Below are 18,063 nucleotides of genomic sequence, written 5' to 3'. Positions count from 1 at the left end.
GACCTCTAACAATGAGGTCAAATTTTTCATGTAACATGTTAATTATTGTGCAATTTAAATCAGAAAAAACCTGCAGAATATCCACCTGCTTTACACTCAGGGTAAAAGATTTTCTTTTGACTCTTGCATTTTATCTTTTTATTTTAAATATAAGATACCAGAATAAGAAGCAGACACCTATGGCGATTCCCCTTTCTAGGGGTTCAAATGTTAGCTTATCATTAGCTTGATGTCCAGTGGCAAATAATCACAGTAATAGACACTAAATAAATGGTCAAAACAATCCATAATACTAATTATAATTTAAAGGACAGTTCACAGTTCGAGGTAGCTGGACTCAGGGATTGTTTTTTTGAAGACGTTTCGTCACTCCCTCAAATGTCGTCTTCAGTTCTGCGACGTCTTCAAAAAACATTCCTTGAGTCCAGTTGCCTCAATTTAAACTCTTGGAAATGTTTGAGAATATTTCCAAATCTAGATGAATAGTCCTGCAGGTGAAAAGGCTATTTTGATTTAGAGGTGAAATATCCCCTTAACAATAACTTAATTTGAACTTCATGTAAATATGCCAGACACTTGATTGTGTAATATAGACTAAAAACATTCAGGTCACATCTTCATGTGGCACCTTCCAGTTTACATCCTGAAAAGAAAGAAAGATGAATAAATAATGAATCTGCTGCTCACGAGGCTCAAGTCAGCGGCCACAGCTGCCCCTAAAAAGCCTGTCACCGCAGGTGTGTGTATCACTCCGAAATGACACCCCACCCCTGGGTCGGTAGTAGGAGTCTGGACATCTGATCCTCACTGCACAGTGCCCTGTGTCTCAACACTTATGACCGGGGCCTGGATTGCCATGGCCAGATGAAAAGAACACCTGTAACCAGAGTCTTGTGTTTGTGTGGTCAGGTGTGATAAAATCGCTCTGCTGGCGTATACTCATTAAGAGCCCATCCTGCACTGACCCAGATGAGAAGGCAAACATGTCTCTAGCCACACAGTCCTCGTTAATGCCCGCAGTTTGTCCCATTGCCACATCATTAAAGTCTCAAGAATTGGTCTCCGTTATAGCAGCCAGGTGGGTTATTTTAGCCTCCTCCTGGTGTTTGGATAGAACAGGCCGGCTGGTGTAGATGTCATCCACAGGGAGAAGGAAGGTGACAGTTTTTACCTTGGACCTGAAAGGAGATCACACAAACAAAATCACTTGGCAGAACGTCAACTTGAAACGTGTTTAACCACATTTAAATGAAATCCCAAATGTATTCAGTGATGCTGCTTTAATTGCACATGTCTTGGATTTGAGGTTCTCGTACCTGTTTTTATGGACATATTCCTGCAGGGAGTGTCTGTTGGTAACCTTTACCACATCTCCTTTGGCTGAGTTGCCAAAGACATCATTCCCATGCTGCACTTCTTCTTGTAATCTTCCCCATCCAGAGTTACCACGCTGGATCCTGTCAATCCCTCCATCTCTCACAGTCACCCCTGGCAGGCTGCTGCTTGTGGAGTACCTCCGGACAGTCATGACAGTGTTGTCTGTGGAGAGAAAAACGTTGTGATATCTGTGGTCTTTCAATAAATACTTGCTTACCAACTTGTTATACTATTCCTTTCAAAATAACCCAATTAAAAGGGCAAGCACCATTTTTACGCACCAAGACGTCTTGGATTAGAACAGAGGTATGTGTCCATTGTGCATCTGGTACTTACCTTTATATTGCCCCTCTAGTACTGGCGCAGACGCATTTCTTCTCAGGTTCACGTAGGGGTTTTCCACCGATCCCACCTTCTGCTGTCCACCTGAAGGCATCGTAGCTTCTCCCGGCATCGCCCCGAATGGGCGCCGTCCGTAATCTCCCCGCAGCTCCCGGTTCTCCGCCTCCAGCTTCTTGATCTCGTCGCGCATCTCCATGATGACCTGCGCCAGGCTGCGGGTGGTCTCCATGGTGCTGCTGCTGCGCTGCCAGTACCACGGCTTCCCAAAGACCGGCAGGGAGTCGTGGAGTAGAAGTTTCCCGTGCTGCTGCTGCTGCTGCGGTTTTAACATGCTGCTCCCTGGGGGCTTCTGTGGTCCTTTTCTTTCTATGTGTCCCCCGTGTGTGTCTCTCAATCTCAGTCCAGATCTTGTTGTGGGGAGATTATGTCGCCTTTCACCACTTATACAGCTGAAGGGGCTCCGGTGATCAGCCAGCAGCACACAGAGGATGTTTTATTAATCAGCCCCGGCGTCCAGTTTCAGGAAAACTAAGCAGGGGTTCGGAAATGAAATGAGCACTGCACATAAGACCGTGAATAGCGAGGGGTCTAATAAACCTGCACTGCAGCTGAAATGAGTTTGGACATCTTTTTGGCATCTTTTTGTTACAAGTTTTATTCTTAAGAAAAAAAGAAACTCTAAGGCTGTTTAGATTGTTGGCACCTCCATCTGCTAAGGCCCATGTTTCTGTTAGGATTACAATATCCTCCTTATAAAATATTGATTCAATCTGTCAGCAAAGAGGAATCAGAGGAGGAAATTAAAAAGGGGATCATGTTTCTGTTCTGATTGTGATGCAGAAGATACAATGTTTAAAACAAAGGTCAAATTGACCAATATAAGCTACATTTATGTCACTTTGGGAGCCGTTTACACTCAGATAACACTCAGTAATGTACACCTGTAGTCCTCTGCCTCATGCATATATGTGGTGTATGATAAAGGCAGGGGTCAGGGGGTTAGCCCAGGAGGGAAAACACATTCAAACAAAACAGCTGTTGGATAAATAACAACAAAAGGAATCACTGCAGCAAGCATCAAATAGAGAGGGGGCCTCACACAACGGAGGAAATTACAAATAACCCACAATGGGGCTTCAATGGCCAGACTTAACAGTCAGGTGCTGCAGTGGAGCTTACGTGGCCACAGGTTGTAATACACTATGAACAGACCACACAGCCTCTAAGTGCACCTGTGGCTGAAGTGAACTTTAAAATGACTTACAGTAAAATTTACAAGTGAAATTGTACCTACTGTTTGAATGGGCTTTGCATTTTTGAATGCTGTCTGTGGCTGAATGGTCCCGGCTCAGAGCAACCTGACCCCGCCAGAGTCTAGGCCACAGGGAGGCAGACCAGTGCACCATGTCTGTACAGCAGAGAAACCCAATCAGCCCCCCTCCCTTTCTGGTTCACAAAACAGGCTACACAGAGAGGGAGGGAGGCGAGATAGATGAGAGAAATACTCATTGGCTGGAGGGAAAGTTTGTGTAGAAGTCGTGTTGCGGAGGTCAGTGCAACTCAATCTGCTGCACTGCAGAGGGAGAGTGAAGGGACAGACATATAAATGTGTCGGCTGTCTTGTCAGGCAGTGAATAAAAAGTAAAACACACACATGACACACACGTGTTGTGTGTTTTACCACAGGCTGTATGTTCAGGGCCACTTAACCTCCTTTTATATGTGCAGCGTTCCAACCTGAAGCTTAGCATCAATAAGTAAACAACCACCCTGCTGTGCTCTCTCTGCATGGTCAGTAATTATACCCAACAGTTGGAAAAAAGTGACACAGGATCCCATGGAAAAGTTCTGTGTAGAAAGGCATGCTAAATTTTAATGCCATTTCACTTTCAATGGAACCTAAACCACAAGTTTGATACTTGTCAGAAGTGAGTGAAAGCTCTGCTCTTGTTAAGACTTCGTTTATGTGCATATTAAGTCTAATGTTGTTTGAAGAATGAGATGATGCTGGTGTAAAACCTCCAAAAAGGAGGTTATCTAGTGCCTTTGTTCTGGTCAAAAACAAGCTTGCCCTCTTTCATGCTTTCATGAACCTCCTTACCATTAAAATCCTTACTGTGTACATAAAGTCTGTGACATCAAAGAATCTGATAGCAAACAACAGAGAGCACACCTCACACTGAACCTCTCCTGCTGTCTCATAGTCACAGTCCGTACTACAGTTGGTATGAAAAGCTGAGGATTCAGACTCACGCAGACATCATCTGTTGTCTTCTACTCCACAGACGGAAAGCAGAATGCAATTTTCTTCTTGCTTTCAGAGTTTAAACTGCTTTCACACATCTATTGTGCTCCTCATAGTTATCTATGATTAGCTGCTGCTTGGTCTCAGGCTCAGTCAATAGACAGGATATGAATGTCTGCTGTGCACAGCTGCAGCCGACGCACACACTCATTTTACTGAGATTTTTTTTCAACCCATTCAACATGATTGGAAACCTGGATGAACACAATTACTGAGGACTATAGCAAGAGGAAATGTCTCATCTAAAAGTGCAGCTTAATGATTTATGAAACAATATGAGAGTGGATGATTGATAAAGTCTGTGCTCTAATGAGAGAGAGGAGAAAAGAGGAGATGAGCTTTACAGCTGTAGGACTCATCTCCCTCTACCTTATCGGCCAATCAATCACTCCTTATCAATAGAAACAGCCTTCAAAGAGAAGTATAATCAGAGATTTTGGACATTAACAAATTTTTATTTAAATGTTATACATAAAACTTTAGTTTGTTTTTGTTTTTTTTTTTGTAATTCAGCTAAACAAATATTTATATATTGTATATTTTATAAAAAGAAACATTTCAAACATTTTTAAATATTAATATTTCTTATTTACAATTCAAAACAGTGCGGGAAATAATAATAATAGTAACAATGCAATTTCAATTATAAAAATGTTACAAAACATATTTTTTTTTTTCGTTGTGGTTTGTTTCCGTTTGAAAATTGGCAAGCTGATATATTTTCCAGAACGTTAGCAAGGATACAAAGTAACAATGAGGAGCTGCTCTACATTCAAACAGGAACTGGAGGTGCGTTCATCTCCTCAGATTCTCAGTTTAATACCTGTATTCAAATTTTTTTTTCTTTTTTTTCACATTTGTCGCCTTTTAAGACGTTTGTAGGTTGAAGTACAACAATAATCCACAGGAAAAATGTAAAAACTGTAATCAAAATGCACCATATGTGATATATATATATATATATATAGAGCTGAACGCACCTCTAGCTCGGTAAGGTCACTGTTCTCTAAAGGGTCAGGGTTGTGGAGAGAAGGCGCATGTTCTGTGTTTGTATGTATGAACGTGTGTGCTGATGCATCTGTTGAGGAATCAATACGACAAATGGACTCTAAAACCAAAACAAACAGTAGCTAACAGTCCAGCAGCCTGGCCTCTATACTGTAGACAGTCAAAGTTCAACGACGGGACTACAGACTACCACAACCACAGTCTACACACTTCTTCTTCTTCCCTTGTTTTCTCTACACTCACCATCAGTCACAGTTCCACTAGCCTGCTGCTTCCTGCGGCAGGAAAGAAAAAAACTACAAACAAATGAGCTGCTTCAAGGCTCAAACTGGCACAAAGAATTCCCGTTGAGTCTAATGGCCATTCAGTAGGTGCTGTGCCGTTCTGTTCCAGGTTGTCTTGTGTGAGGAATCTAGACGAGAGCAAAAATAAGAGTTGATAGTGGAAGAGGGAAAAAATAGCACTTTAGCTCCTGAGATAAGCTGGAATATCAGGGACAGATAAAGTCTGGGAAAGCAAGTAGCAGGATGTGTTTTGTAAAATAATTAATGGAGATGACATACCAGTCTTAGAAAGAGTGGACAGAGAGCTGTTAGACAGAGAGGAGGTACTGAAGGCAAGAACACTTTTGTCAAGCTGCAATGAGAGAAACGGTTGGAAGAAAATGATGCAGAAAAGGATGAAAAACCAGAGAAATGCAACAAAAACATGCCTCAAATGCACGGGAAAGGTTCATTGTGTCATGCAACTTAACCGGCAAAAAAAGAAAAAGAAAAAAGAAAGCCTCAGCGTGAGTGAACTCATTGGTCATTGCATAAGGAGACCTGTTCATTCATGATGCCAGACAGCTCGGTCAGCATGTCCCGGTAGTGAGCTCTCATCTCCTCCTGGTACTCCAGCTGGTCCTCCTTGATCAGACGCTCGTTCACATCCAAAGCCTGACCACAGGCTTCTGCAAACTGCCTGCAGGGGGCAGATTAAGTCTGACTTACTGCAATGTGCAGATCATAAATCCTTAATAATCCCATTAAACTTGACATTTAATGCTCTTATGATGTCTTTAAATGATTTAAGATAAAAATGTTGGCCTGATAGAGTGGACTTTAAAAATAAAAAGTCTCTATGAAACATTAGGCTGTTGTTCTCACTGTTAAATTTAACACTTACTGGTAAATAAACCAGAGTATATAGTTAGTATAGCAGCTGTGGACCTACAGGGTCCACATCATGTCAGATTATGTCACTGGTCTCCTGTGGGGAGACGCTGAGTGACTCTCTTTGCTGCATTATATTCAAACTTTCTCGACAATTATTTAAAAAGTTAAACTGTGCATATTAAGAGCTGTATGAGTCATCTCCTTCCATTTTTAGCCAGATATTGACTGACTGCAGTAAAATCTTACCTGAAAATCTCCTTAAGAAGTTTGACCTGGTTGTCTGGGTATTTCTTTGCATTCTTCTCCTCTAGGAAAGCCCTGGCATAAGCCATAGGCCCTGCATTCACCTGCATGAGAGGACGATCAGGTGAGACACAACGAATCAGTTCAAATATTAAATACCCGTGGTTTTCAGAGACTTCCCTACCTTGACGCTGACACTGCCCTGCAGTTTCAGCTGCAGCCGGATCATGTCCACCTCCTCCATGTTACAGAGCTGGTTGAGTTCTGAGACTTTACGTGACATCTCGTCGATGGCTACTTCAATCGGATTCATCTCTGTGCTCTGCTGCTCCACCACCTGGATACGCTTTTTTAGATAAGGGAAGCTGGAACTCGCTGAAGAGAGAAAGGAGTAAAAACCTGCTGGTCAGACCAACTATCAGGAGCAGACATTGTCCTGAGGACACAGAGGCATACTCACTGGTCAGTATGGTGCGTCTCTTGCACTGCTCCTCCACATCTCCATGTTTCTTTCCCGACAGAGTGAATGGCGTCTCGAACACAAAGCGGTTGATGTTGTGGTGTCTCTCAAAATCCGTCCTTTTGTCCTGTTGTTCTTTCTCATCAAAGTAGGGCACTACATATGTCACCTGAATGTAGGCAAACTTGGGGTCCAGGTCTTTAGGGTTCACCTAAAGAATGTTAAACAAGTCAGTATCGCACCATAAACCAGTAGCACTGCTAAGCTACTCATCCATTTTAATGGTCAAATTCTGTCCTTTTGTTTTTTCACCTTGTTGGAGTCCTGGATCATTTTGACATTATCAGCTCCAAACTTGTCAGAGTAGAGTTTGAGTAATCTCTGTGAGATTTCTGACAGCCCCGTCAGCTTCGGCTCTTTGTAGATGAACTCTTTGCTCTCCTCCTCCTCAAAGAAACCCTACCAGAACACACATGACACACCAATTAGCAAAACCTAATATTACATAAATGTGCATATGTTTGATACTTATGTTGCCCCCCTAGTTGTTTCTTGTGTCCTTTAGAAACATTGCACATTTTGTTAGCACAACTCAGCACTAACAGTGTTACTGGATGAAAGGTCATTTTCATAGCAGCACTGGAGCCAAAGGTGATTATTAAACAGTAATCTTCCTGTCCAATGAGGTGAATTGAGCTCAGCTCTTCTTTAATGTTGAAACAACTTAACTGGGGCATTATGGAGAAGAAAAATGGACCACAGCAAGCTCGAGACAAACCTTTTAGAGTAAGAGCAGCAGGTGTTAATAGTGGTAGAAGGAGAAGAGAGGTAAGAGTGGTTAGCACTGAGGGGGGAAAACAAAAAAAACAAAAAACGATGCTCAAAACTTACCGCAATCTTGATTTTAGAATATAACAAATAGGAAGAAAAGAACAGACAGAGAAATTAAGGATACAGACTCAGTCAAACATGAATCTGGTCTCCACGTCTTTGGCCTTCAGACCTCGCTGATAAGATGCTGTGGTATATTCCCAATAACAGACATTCATGTCTGAAACATTAGCATGTAAGTTCCAGCCTGAACTGCACACTGCTTTCTTACCTCAGTCACTTTTACATCTAGTTAGCAAAGATTTAAGATTTATAGCTCTGAAAAGAGTTGCTATGTTGAATCCCATTTTTTGTTATTATACTGTAAATTTCTAATATTACAGTACAAGAGGTAATACATACATTTTTTAATTAAACAGGGAGTGCCTTACCTGTCCATAGAAAGCTACACGGTAGTAGCGACCGAAGAGACGCTTCTCCGAGTTCACCACCTCAGTCACCTTCAGGTAGGAGCGATGGATGTCGTAGTACAGCTCCGACAGCCGCTGCAGGTAAACACAAACACACGATGAAGCATAAACTTCAACACCACATATTTACAACGCAAAGAGCAGCAAGGCAACACTTACTTTAAAATCCCTCCTCTTTTCAAAGACAGCAATCACCGGTTTGTTGATGTCAGCAATGAGCTCGTGTCGCTCTGATTTCCACAGATAGTCCACACACAGCTCCAGCTGCTCCACTAAGGTGTCCTACACAACGACATCAAACATTCAGTCTCTGCAAACAACACAACTTCTCAGCCCTGCTTTGAGCTCACACTGACCTCAGTGTACGGTGTGTCCTGTGTGCCAGTGTCTTCCTTCATGGCACCCTCCTCCTTCACATTGGGGCTGATGCACATAAACGCTGCCCAGCCCATGGAAAAGGACGCTGAGGGTTCACACCAAGTGGAAAAAGTGATGTCAGGGTGTGTAATTCAAAAGATCGGTGCTGCGGTTTGTTCAGATTCTTACAAACTATACAGACGCATCTGACAGAGACAGTCTTGTATAAAAATACAAGACATTTCTTTTACAAAACAAAATAAAATAATAAAATCAAAATGTGAGTGTGTTTCATATCACATCCAAGTGACACTGAGCATCCTATCAAGTGAGACAAACGGTAAAAAAGTAAAAATGTCATCAAGGCAAAACAGTGGTCTTCGATACACCTAACTGGACAATGCCACACATCATGAAGGAAAGGGGTTAAAATTGAAACCAGATAACCTGACGTCTTTTTGATCCTCAGCGCAGACCCACTGTCACCTGTCTCTTCATGTTTCTGAACTCCCAAACCCCACCACCCAGCAGACCCCAGGCGCACACACTCACTGTCTTGATCTCGGGAGGTAGTTAGTAAGGAGCTACATTTAAAGACAGGGCTTTCCTCAGGGGACACACTGGACATCCTGGCCTTGTCAGCTCTCCAGTAGCCTGTTTGGTAGGAAGGGAGGAGGAGGAGGAGGATGAGGAGGAGCAGGTTTACAAAGTTTCCACTTGCTTTTGCCTTTTATGCTCAAGGGCAAGGCTGAGCTACTGGCACAAGACACAAGAGTAGATACTGGCCCACAAGCTCAGTGGGTGAAGCGCATGCACAAAGATGTCAGGCACATGCAGCCGGAGACAGACAGGAAGAAGGCATGCACATCAGGAGAAACAGACATGCGACTGCAGCACAGGAAAATGTGTGGATCATGTAGAGACAGATCTATTCTACTGATCGGCCAGATGAGAATCCATTTTTATTCCCCCAGAGAATCTTTACCAGACAGACACGTTAATTTTCTGCACAAACACACGCACACACACATTAACTCCTATGACTGCATGATGTTCAAAAATTCAATGACTGTGTTAGCAGAAAAAGACTGACAGAAAGACAGCTGTGAAGTTATCATGTCTGCAGACATGCACACACTATCTGCAGCTTCAGAGCACATCAAATGCACGTGTTGGTGCATGTGCATTCAAATCATGCTGTAAAACACTCGTAAAACAGCCAGTGCACTGACCTCTCCTCTTCAGCGATTCAGCAATCAGGGCTGAGATGTGGATGTAGCACATGGCAGCCTAAGAAAAACAGACCCATCATTGTTCATAAGTATTTTTAAAGCCATGTTGCAGAGTTTCTGAATTGAGAGTGTAACATTTCTAACCTCAGAGAGGTCGCCGTTGCGAACGTGAACTTTGGCCATGCTCTCTAGCCAGGTGCGTCGAAGCTCAGGTGTGCTGGCGTAAGAGTTGGCCAGACTGTACTGCAGGTCCACCAGCATCTCTGGATCCTTCTCATGCTCCTTCATCTGAGCTGTGGCCATCAGAACAGTCCTGATCCGTTTGGTCAGGTCCTTCACCTCTGCTGGGAATGGAGTGTTCTGCGAAATATGCATTAAAGGTTTTAAAGAAATCATAATCCCTATAAAGAATGCTGTAAATAAGCCCAAAAATCTGCAATACTTTGAGTGGTACATCTCCATTGGCAAAGTTATTGATGATGGCCAGTGACTGCTGAAACCTTGAGCCTCCGATTCCAGCATCTGCTATCAACTGGCTCACAGCTTTGATAACCTGAAACATAGAGAGGACGTCAGTACTTTTATGTTTCACAAATCATGCAGTACAAACATTATGCACTAAAGTCCATCAGGCCTGACTGACCTGCAGATGTGAGCGGACTATGGACTTGCCCTTAGTAAACTCAAAGTTTTTTCTCATGAAAAAATACAGCAGGGCAGCTGCCTCCATCTGGGTGGAGCTGGAACGATGGTTAAAGCACTTAAGGATCTCGTAGCAGAGACAGCCACACAGGTCTGCCTTACCCTGGAAGAATGCACTGGGAAACTGTGGAGCAAGAGGAAGATGAGGCCACAAATAAGAAACACAAATGGAGAATTCACTTAGGTGTAATGTTTAATGTAAAAATTATTAGCTGGACCTTTTGTACAAAAAGCCTGAGTGCAGCGAAGACATGCCGTAGGGTAGCTGTTGATTGGTTGATCTGAAAGAAGAGTAGGAAGGTGTCCAGCACCTTCTTCATCAGCGTGTTCTGTCCATCATCCAGCAACAGCTGTTTCTGTATGAAACCACAGCAGAAATCACATTTTATGGTACCAGTATATGTTTTTCTGATTAAAATGTTTCATTCTAAAAACCTTCATGAAGAAAAACATTCTTCTCGCCACCAGGGGGCAGCAAAGTATCATTTTAGGGATTTAAAATGCACACGATCTAGTATTCTAGATCCATCTATTTCATATGGACAAAATAAGAATTTGTTTATATAAATAAAGATGGTGGAAGATATCCGACCTTGTGATGGTGAACAAAAAGCTCTAGTACATCCAGCACAGTCAGCGACACCTCTGTGGACAGGTTTGCCTCGATATCTGTAGGACTCAGCGTGTCTCCGTCCTGAATGTTCCCATCTAGAATCATAAGCAGGTATAAATAAGCTCATCTGAGTAACCTTATAGTCACCTCAGACAGTGTGTGTGTGGTACCTGTCTCCATCATCTGCAGCAGTTTGGGGTTGGTGAGGGCGTTTTTGCCCCTGATGATGGGCATGGTTTGGGAGCGAGCATGTCGGTGGCCTTCACCTCCAGATGCCATCCTGGAGGCAACAGCATCAAATATCAATCATAGTGCTCACAAAATACAGCATGTTATATGCATTACTAAATCTTTTGTGCACACATTAGTGGGCGGGTCAACATCAACATTAGTGTCCATGTCTCAAGAACCTGCTGCTATCAGGAGTATAAAAAGCATGAGAATACAAAGACTAACAAATCACAGAACACTGCATGTATGAGGAGGGAAGCATGCTGTGAACACACTTACAGTCTGATACACAGTGATCACATACATGATGAATATACACAGGACACATATGTATTTTAAAATGCATTTATATAGTCTGGAGTTTACTTCCAGTAACCAAAGACTCATCATGGCTGAGGTGTTGTCTGTTTGTCTGGTGGAGGCTGATTACCATTGTGGGAAGAGGCTGGAGGGTTGAGAGGACTGGGAGGGGTGGTTAGAGCCCTTCAGGGTGCCATTGGAATGGGTTGACTGGGCCAGCTTTACTGCCGCTGCTAGCTTCCTGTTCACAAGCCAACCACATCAAAGCTAACATTAGTTAGTTGACATTGTTTTAGTGTTCAGTGTGATTAGTCATTTAACCTAACTGAGTGGCATATTGGCTAACTAGCCTGTAAATCAATAATTTAAATGTCTGAAAAGCAGTCACAGTTTGCACTTTTGTGACCTTGTTGTATATTTATAGCAGCAGGTCACATTGTATTTCAGTAAGGGTAAACGAAATGCTGAAAGCATACAAGATCTCTAATTTGACCTTGGTGTGATGAGAGCAGCTGCAGTCAGGGAAAAAAAGATCAAACAGCTCGTATAGTGAGGGAGGTCAGCCAGATGGAAAGGTTAGACTCACAGCAGAGTCAGTGGCTTTAGTCTGCCATTAGTATAAGATTGTGTAAATGTTACATTAAGTCTTGGAGTGGAGAGCAGAGGATGAGGATGAAACAACTGTGGGTATGATGATGAATGTTAGTGAAGCTGCAGCACAAATCAGTTTACAGTCACTGGATGCCAACAAACAGATGTTTAACATATCACAGGCTGATCAGACCAAACCAAAACATTACAATTCTGCCTTAGGAAAAGAAAGAAGGCACATCTACTAAAAACCCATCAACAGCTTCCGAAACTCAAACCAAGCAGTAGGTGGAGCACTTGGTGACGGTGCAGAGGTCGACATGCAACACCAGAGGGGTGGATGTGGTGAAAAAATGTAAAAAAAACCCACAACATACAAACATACATGTTCATCATGTGTCAATACAGACAGGAAGACTTGATGCAACACATTCAATCAATAAATGTGCAGTCACACGGACCATCCATTAACAGAGGGGGAGGGCGGAGGCAAGCACGCCAATGGAGGCTACAGCAGCAAGGTCGAACATGGAGACATTACCGTTTTTTGTTGTATATTTTATGTATATTGGGCCGAATGTGAGATGCTGAGAAAGCAAAGCTCCAGCACAGAAACAGAATAATGCTGAGAAGAATGTCTGGGATTCAAACTGCAGACCTGGCGGCTCAATTAAAAGTCCCTATTTTCTTTAGTTTCTTAGTGTGTAACCATGGCCTAAATAAATACCTGTCTGTATTTTGGTTTTTGTCTGCATGTACATCCATGCACCAATCAGGTTTTAGCAGCAAATGATATGACAGCTTATGTTGCTAAGCAACAGGCCACATCAGCACATTCCTGATGAAGCAGATTAGTCCCTTTCTTGCAAACGTGATCTCAGGAAGTCTGACAGAAATTTCTTGTGGTGCAGTCTTCCACTCTTCCACTTGACGATAAACTCATGAGACCGTGGTGGTGAAGGGTCACTGTGACCCCACAAAGAAAATATTTGGCCCTAAAATTAATACAACAATGATGGCACAATTTTACAAAAATTGGGATTTTACACCTTAAATAAGGGATGCTAATTGCAACTTGACAGTATGCAGCTACACTGTAGTTACACTGGTTGTGAGTTTAATTCCACTATTGCTGTGTTACAGAGAAACATTACAGATTTTCAGGTTTTCAGGGACTGAATTGTTGTCTGACACATTGGCTGTCTGTCTCTTGAGCTTGCTGGCTGGCTACACACTGTTAGTGTATTTCATCACTCCTGCATTTCACTGGGTGCCCACACTGACTCAGCCAGGCATCAAAGAGACAGACACAGGCGTAAGACTGTGAATCCCCAATGGCTCTGGTATCACAGATGAATGTTAAGTAGCTCGCAGTCCCAGACAGGCTCAACTACGTCTGAGAGCCGTAGCAAAGCTTCCAGCTATCTTTATTCACTTAATGCCTTCACACACAGCAAAGCAGTGTGTTCTCTCAGCCTTTAGTTGGCTTACATCTCAGCATCCTATTGCTGAAAGGAAAAAAGAAGGCTAATTTAATTAGCTGGGAGGAACCAGAAGATGGAAGAGTCTAGCAGTGCCAATGGCTCAGCTCCAGTAAGAGCATGCACACACACACACACACACACACACACCATCCTGTGCTTGCCAACGACTACAGTACAATATCCAGCAGTGATTCTCTCTTAACAGCAAGATCCAGCAGTCCCCCCCCTTACCTCTTCATCCCAGAGTGTGCACATGCATACAGAACACCTATTAGTATTTCTTCCTAGCTGCGTCTGCTTCATTTATTTCTGTTTTCAAATATCAGCGTGTGGCTGCATTTACACTTGTGTGCATCCAGCATGATTATATGAATTATGTATCAGTGGGTGGGGGAGTTACAACCTTTTGGCTGTGGCATGTATGTTGAGTTAATAAGCTGTTTCCATTCCCGCAGCATTATGGATGACAACCCAACCGGTGCAGGGAGAAAAGCAGAGAGAGAGAGAGAGAGGAGAATGCTCTCACCTGGCTATGTGGCGTTTTCCCAGGAACCTGAAGTGCTGAAGACACAGCCTGAGGAAGGAGAAAATGTAAAAACATCTCATGCAGCAGCGGGCTTGTTTTATATGCATTTTGCAAGAAAAGACTGGATGTGATCAAACCAAGCTGCACTGGAGAAGTCTAGCTGCTAACACAAACAGGAAACACAGAAAGTTAATTTACTGCACTGTTCTGTGGCTAGGGAAGTCTCACTGGAATTAAAGTCTGCTTTTCTTCTGTCTGTCTCTCTTGCTGTATCATTATTTTCATCTGTTCCCTTCTGGCCATGTTTTCTTTTCTTCTCGTCACTTTTGCCTGTCCCTCTGCTGGTCCTGTCTGGCTTATTTTCCTCTCTCTGTGAATATCAAGCATTACCAATCAGCCAAACACTATGTGTGGTAACGAAGAAAGAGCTCTTACTCCAGAATGTTAAAGAAATCGGAGACCTCCTGATGAATGGCCCGGTGCCAGTAGGAAACCAGCACATCTGGAAATAAGAGCAGAAGACATCAAACACAGCAGCAGGTTATTTGTAAAGCGTCCCCTTTTCATAGAGAAAATAGAAAAAACAGCATTAAAATAAGCTTCCTAATGCCATGAAGAGATTGAAAACAACAAATTAACATTGTTTAGTTAGATGGTAAATGTCAAAGCTTTAATTGCTCCACCATGCCTCCACTGGTTCACCTTCCTCCCACAGTGCATCCTTCAACCTCATCCCTGCCTCCTGCAGCAGTAAACAGAGGTCAGCATGGACGCTCTGACTGATCTGCTGCGCTCTGTGTTCTAAAGATTTTTTCCTCAACATCAGCACTAAGGTTTTTAGATATTTTTGCTCCCAGTGTGTATCATTAAGGATTGGACACCCATGATGCCGTTGTTGGCCCTTGTCAGTCTTTTTCATGGCTTCCAACACACACACACACACACACACACACACACACTTCAAGAACCGACTCAATGCCTCAAATATCACTTGACAGGTATAAACAGGACCTTTACTATAATCTGATTGGTGTACAGTTTAATTGTTAAACAAATATATTATAAATAGCATTTGAGAGACTCCTGTCTAATCCTGCATCAGTGAACTGTCATCTCCTTACCTTCAGATATGGTTTTCATGATGTGCAAAAAGCACAGGAGGAGGCTGCGGGTCTCCGCCTGGTCCAGCTTGTCACAGCGGGAGCCGTAGCCAATCAGGGACTGTGGTCTGGCAAACTAGGAATACACATACAGAAACCAGACAGAAATCTCAGAGCTTGGATTTTATTGTTAGTACAGAGGTCATGTACTCACTGTTTACTTATGTAACTGTGTGGAATACTTTGATAAAAAGGGTTTTTAGATTTAATTTTACAACTATTGGGTCAACAAATATCTACTTAACAAAGTTATTGATTTTTTTTAAGAGAAACACTATTTATACCTTCATGTTTGGAACACAATTTCCAGAATGTGATTTGCCAGATAGTTCAATCTATAAATGAAACATGAAAAATCTAAATTATTTAGTTGTACCTCTCTAATGGAGGTGGCTGCAGTTTCTGCAGTTGGTCCATTTGTCCATTGGTGGTCTAAAATTGGTCTTTTTAAAGCACATGCCTCTCTGAGCACCCTATATATATCTCATTAAATCTATTATAAATGACTAACAATGAAAAACTGGCAGTGTATAAATAGACATGCTTCCTCGTCTTTTAGAGACCATGCGGCCTCACATCACGGTATATACTGGCTGTTGTGTTTTCTAATCTCTCACCTTCTCACATCCATCCATCTTTTCACTGTTCCTGTCACTGTTGCTAGGGTTTGAGTCCACACTGATCAGAGAACCCCGAGAATCGGCCTGGTTGCCCGTAGCAACTGCCAAGGATGAGAAGGCTGGTGGAAAAAAAAAGGGGGGGGGGGGTGTCAGAATCAACATCGATTAACACATTTTTCCTCTGTGTATGTAAATATATATATATATATATATATATATATATATATATATATATATATATATATATATATATATATATATATATATATAGAGAGAGAGAGAGAGAGAGAGAGTATAAATACACATCACACAGTGATACCTGTAATGGAGTTGAGTACTTCTTTGGAAAAGGAGGCATCCACAGAGTTGCCATGGCGAGTGACAGGTATTACCCCTCCAGCCATCCCCCCTCCCACGCTTAGATCATCACGAGAGCCCTGGCAGGGGTGCAGACAGCAGAAAACAATGATGGATTCTCTCTAAAACAGATTACATTTTTAAAGTACTTTTCTCATTGCTGCTTACTTGGTCACTCGATGTGAAGTAAATGGGGAAGAGGTCCCTGAGGAAGAATCGAGGCATGTTGTCCAGGATCAGGCCGTACAGAGGCAGGTAGAGAGACGCAATTCTGGCCTGCTTCTCCTGGAAACGCAGCCAATTAAACCAACATCACGTTCAGCTTCATTTACATCAATGCATTTCCATTGTTTTTCCTCGCATGAAAAATGATAATCCCTGTGTAACAGCACTGAAGACTGCAGTAATGAATCTACTATTTTTGCTGTGTCAATTACAGAAAAAAAGATTTATGTGGTTACATAATGTTTAGTATAGCAAAAACATCCACAGTCTGTGTCCCCATTTCCTGGTTGCTCACGTTTGGTTTTTACTTTGGTCGACCCAGTTTCAGTCTGAACTACTGGTGTGCTGTTGTGTTGTGGTTAGCAGTATTTGGTACTGTTTAACAGAAGGCAGATTACTAACTTGATCCAAGCACTCATTAAGACATCAGTGTTTGTGTGTGTGAGTCACAATGGAAGAATTTCTACTGTATGCTCATGACTCATTTTCATGCCTGCTGGTTTCCTACCATGTAAACACTGTGATTTGTCTACCTTGGTGGCATAGCGTGCATCCAGAGAGTGTTTGGCCATTAGCGTCTTCAGGGTGGCCAAGGCGAGGTGTCTCAGGTCCTGCTCGTCCTGCAGAGCCAACCCCAGTTCCCGTAACAACAGGCCGGTCAGGAAGTGTTTCCTGCAGAACTCTCCGGTCAGATTGTACTCGGGCACCGACACTGAAAAGAGACGAGCCATGACAGGTTTTAAGTGAAAACAAACAGAGCAGCACATAATTTAAATATCAAACATTTGCCTTTCTCCATGGAGTTAATTAATCCAGAAATCTGGCTACAGTGAGCAAATAATGTGGCACATACAAAGCAATGAGTGAACATATTTACCATGAGTGCTTTGCGGCTCTGGGGATGCATGGTCTGACATGAACAAACAAAGTGAGACACAGACTGTTAATAAACAAATGAGAGTGAGCCCTAATTTGATGTATGGCAGTTACCACATTAACACTGGTGTCACGGAGCTATGAACAGATCATGGTTTGGGCCCTTACCTGTGATGCGAGCGGAGGGTAACGGCAGGCTGAGAGGGATGTAGTGTTCATGGTTACACACCTCTCTTAGGAACTCGAATTTCAGTTCACACAAGATCTATCACACAAAAAGTAGTCATAAATAAGTGTACTGGAGGAGTTTTTTCAAATATTCACACATCTTTCCTGTATGTTTTTACCTTGCTGTCAGTAGCAGTGATCATGTTAATGTAGTTGCTGATCAGCTTGAATGTGAATCCTCTGTCCATCAGAGTAAAGCAGCGCTGCAGAGATCGACATCAGTTAATTAAACAGTGAGAGAGACACATGTAGGAATCAATAGGGAACAATTTTCATCTGCAGACAGTTTATACAGTTTGTATTGATCCCTGTTAAGAGCAAACTGCAGTCAACTTAATAGCACAGTAATAGACAATCTATAATCTCCC

At 42.6% G+C, this 18,063-nt stretch overlaps 1 protein-coding gene across 6 annotated transcripts in view; it reads right to left on the bottom strand.

The window, feature by feature from the left end:
* Positions 1–4,554: 4,554 nt before the first annotated feature.
* Positions 4,555–18,063, bottom strand: part of dock10 (dedicator of cytokinesis 10) — a 47,751-nt gene continuing 34,242 nt past the window's right edge. For 2 of the 6 annotated variants that reach the window (XM_028420661.1, XM_028420658.1), the window contains exons 29-57: positions 17,815–17,898; positions 17,636–17,732; positions 17,469–17,501; positions 17,125–17,303; positions 16,535–16,651; positions 16,329–16,446; positions 16,007–16,128; positions 15,674–15,724; positions 15,351–15,465; positions 14,665–14,731; positions 14,230–14,277; positions 11,759–11,869; positions 11,268–11,377; positions 11,077–11,192; positions 10,703–10,840; positions 10,426–10,608; positions 10,225–10,335; positions 9,927–10,142; positions 9,783–9,840; positions 9,103–9,204; positions 8,550–8,656; positions 8,353–8,475; positions 8,155–8,268; positions 7,205–7,351; positions 6,893–7,103; positions 6,617–6,807; positions 6,436–6,536; positions 5,857–5,995; positions 4,555–5,444 (exon numbers count right to left, since the gene is read on the bottom strand). In XM_028420661.1, the coding sequence (XP_028276462.1) occupies positions 5,397–5,444; positions 5,857–5,995; positions 6,436–6,536; positions 6,617–6,807; positions 6,893–7,103; positions 7,205–7,351; positions 8,155–8,268; positions 8,353–8,475; positions 8,550–8,656; positions 9,103–9,204; positions 9,783–9,840; positions 9,927–10,142; positions 10,225–10,335; positions 10,426–10,608; positions 10,703–10,840; positions 11,077–11,192; positions 11,268–11,377; positions 11,759–11,869; positions 14,230–14,277; positions 14,665–14,731; positions 15,351–15,465; positions 15,674–15,724; positions 16,007–16,128; positions 16,329–16,446; positions 16,535–16,651; positions 17,125–17,303; positions 17,469–17,501; positions 17,636–17,732; positions 17,815–17,898 (3,357 nt within the window). In that variant the 3' untranslated portion in view covers positions 4,555–5,396. Of the gene's footprint in view, positions 5,445–5,856; positions 5,996–6,435; positions 6,537–6,616; positions 6,808–6,892; positions 7,104–7,204; positions 7,352–7,379; positions 7,790–8,154; positions 8,269–8,352; positions 8,476–8,549; positions 8,657–9,102; positions 9,205–9,782; positions 9,841–9,926; positions 10,143–10,224; positions 10,336–10,425; positions 10,609–10,702; positions 10,841–11,076; positions 11,193–11,267; positions 11,378–11,758; positions 11,870–14,229; positions 14,278–14,664; positions 14,732–15,350; positions 15,466–15,673; positions 15,725–16,006; positions 16,129–16,328; positions 16,447–16,534; positions 16,652–17,124; positions 17,304–17,468; positions 17,502–17,635; positions 17,733–17,814; positions 17,899–18,063 lie in introns of those variants that run through there. The other 4 variants (XM_028420662.1, XM_028420663.1, XM_028420659.1 and 1 more) reach the window with 4 other exon arrangements.

The sequence above is a fragment of the Parambassis ranga genome, chromosome 13, assembly GCF_900634625.1.
Source record: "Parambassis ranga chromosome 13, fParRan2.1, whole genome shotgun sequence".
In the NCBI taxonomy this organism is placed as follows: Eukaryota; Metazoa; Chordata; class Actinopteri; family Ambassidae; genus Parambassis; species Parambassis ranga.
Note: the sequence above shows the minus strand (reverse complement) of the source record. Positions and strands in the feature narration are given on the sequence as shown.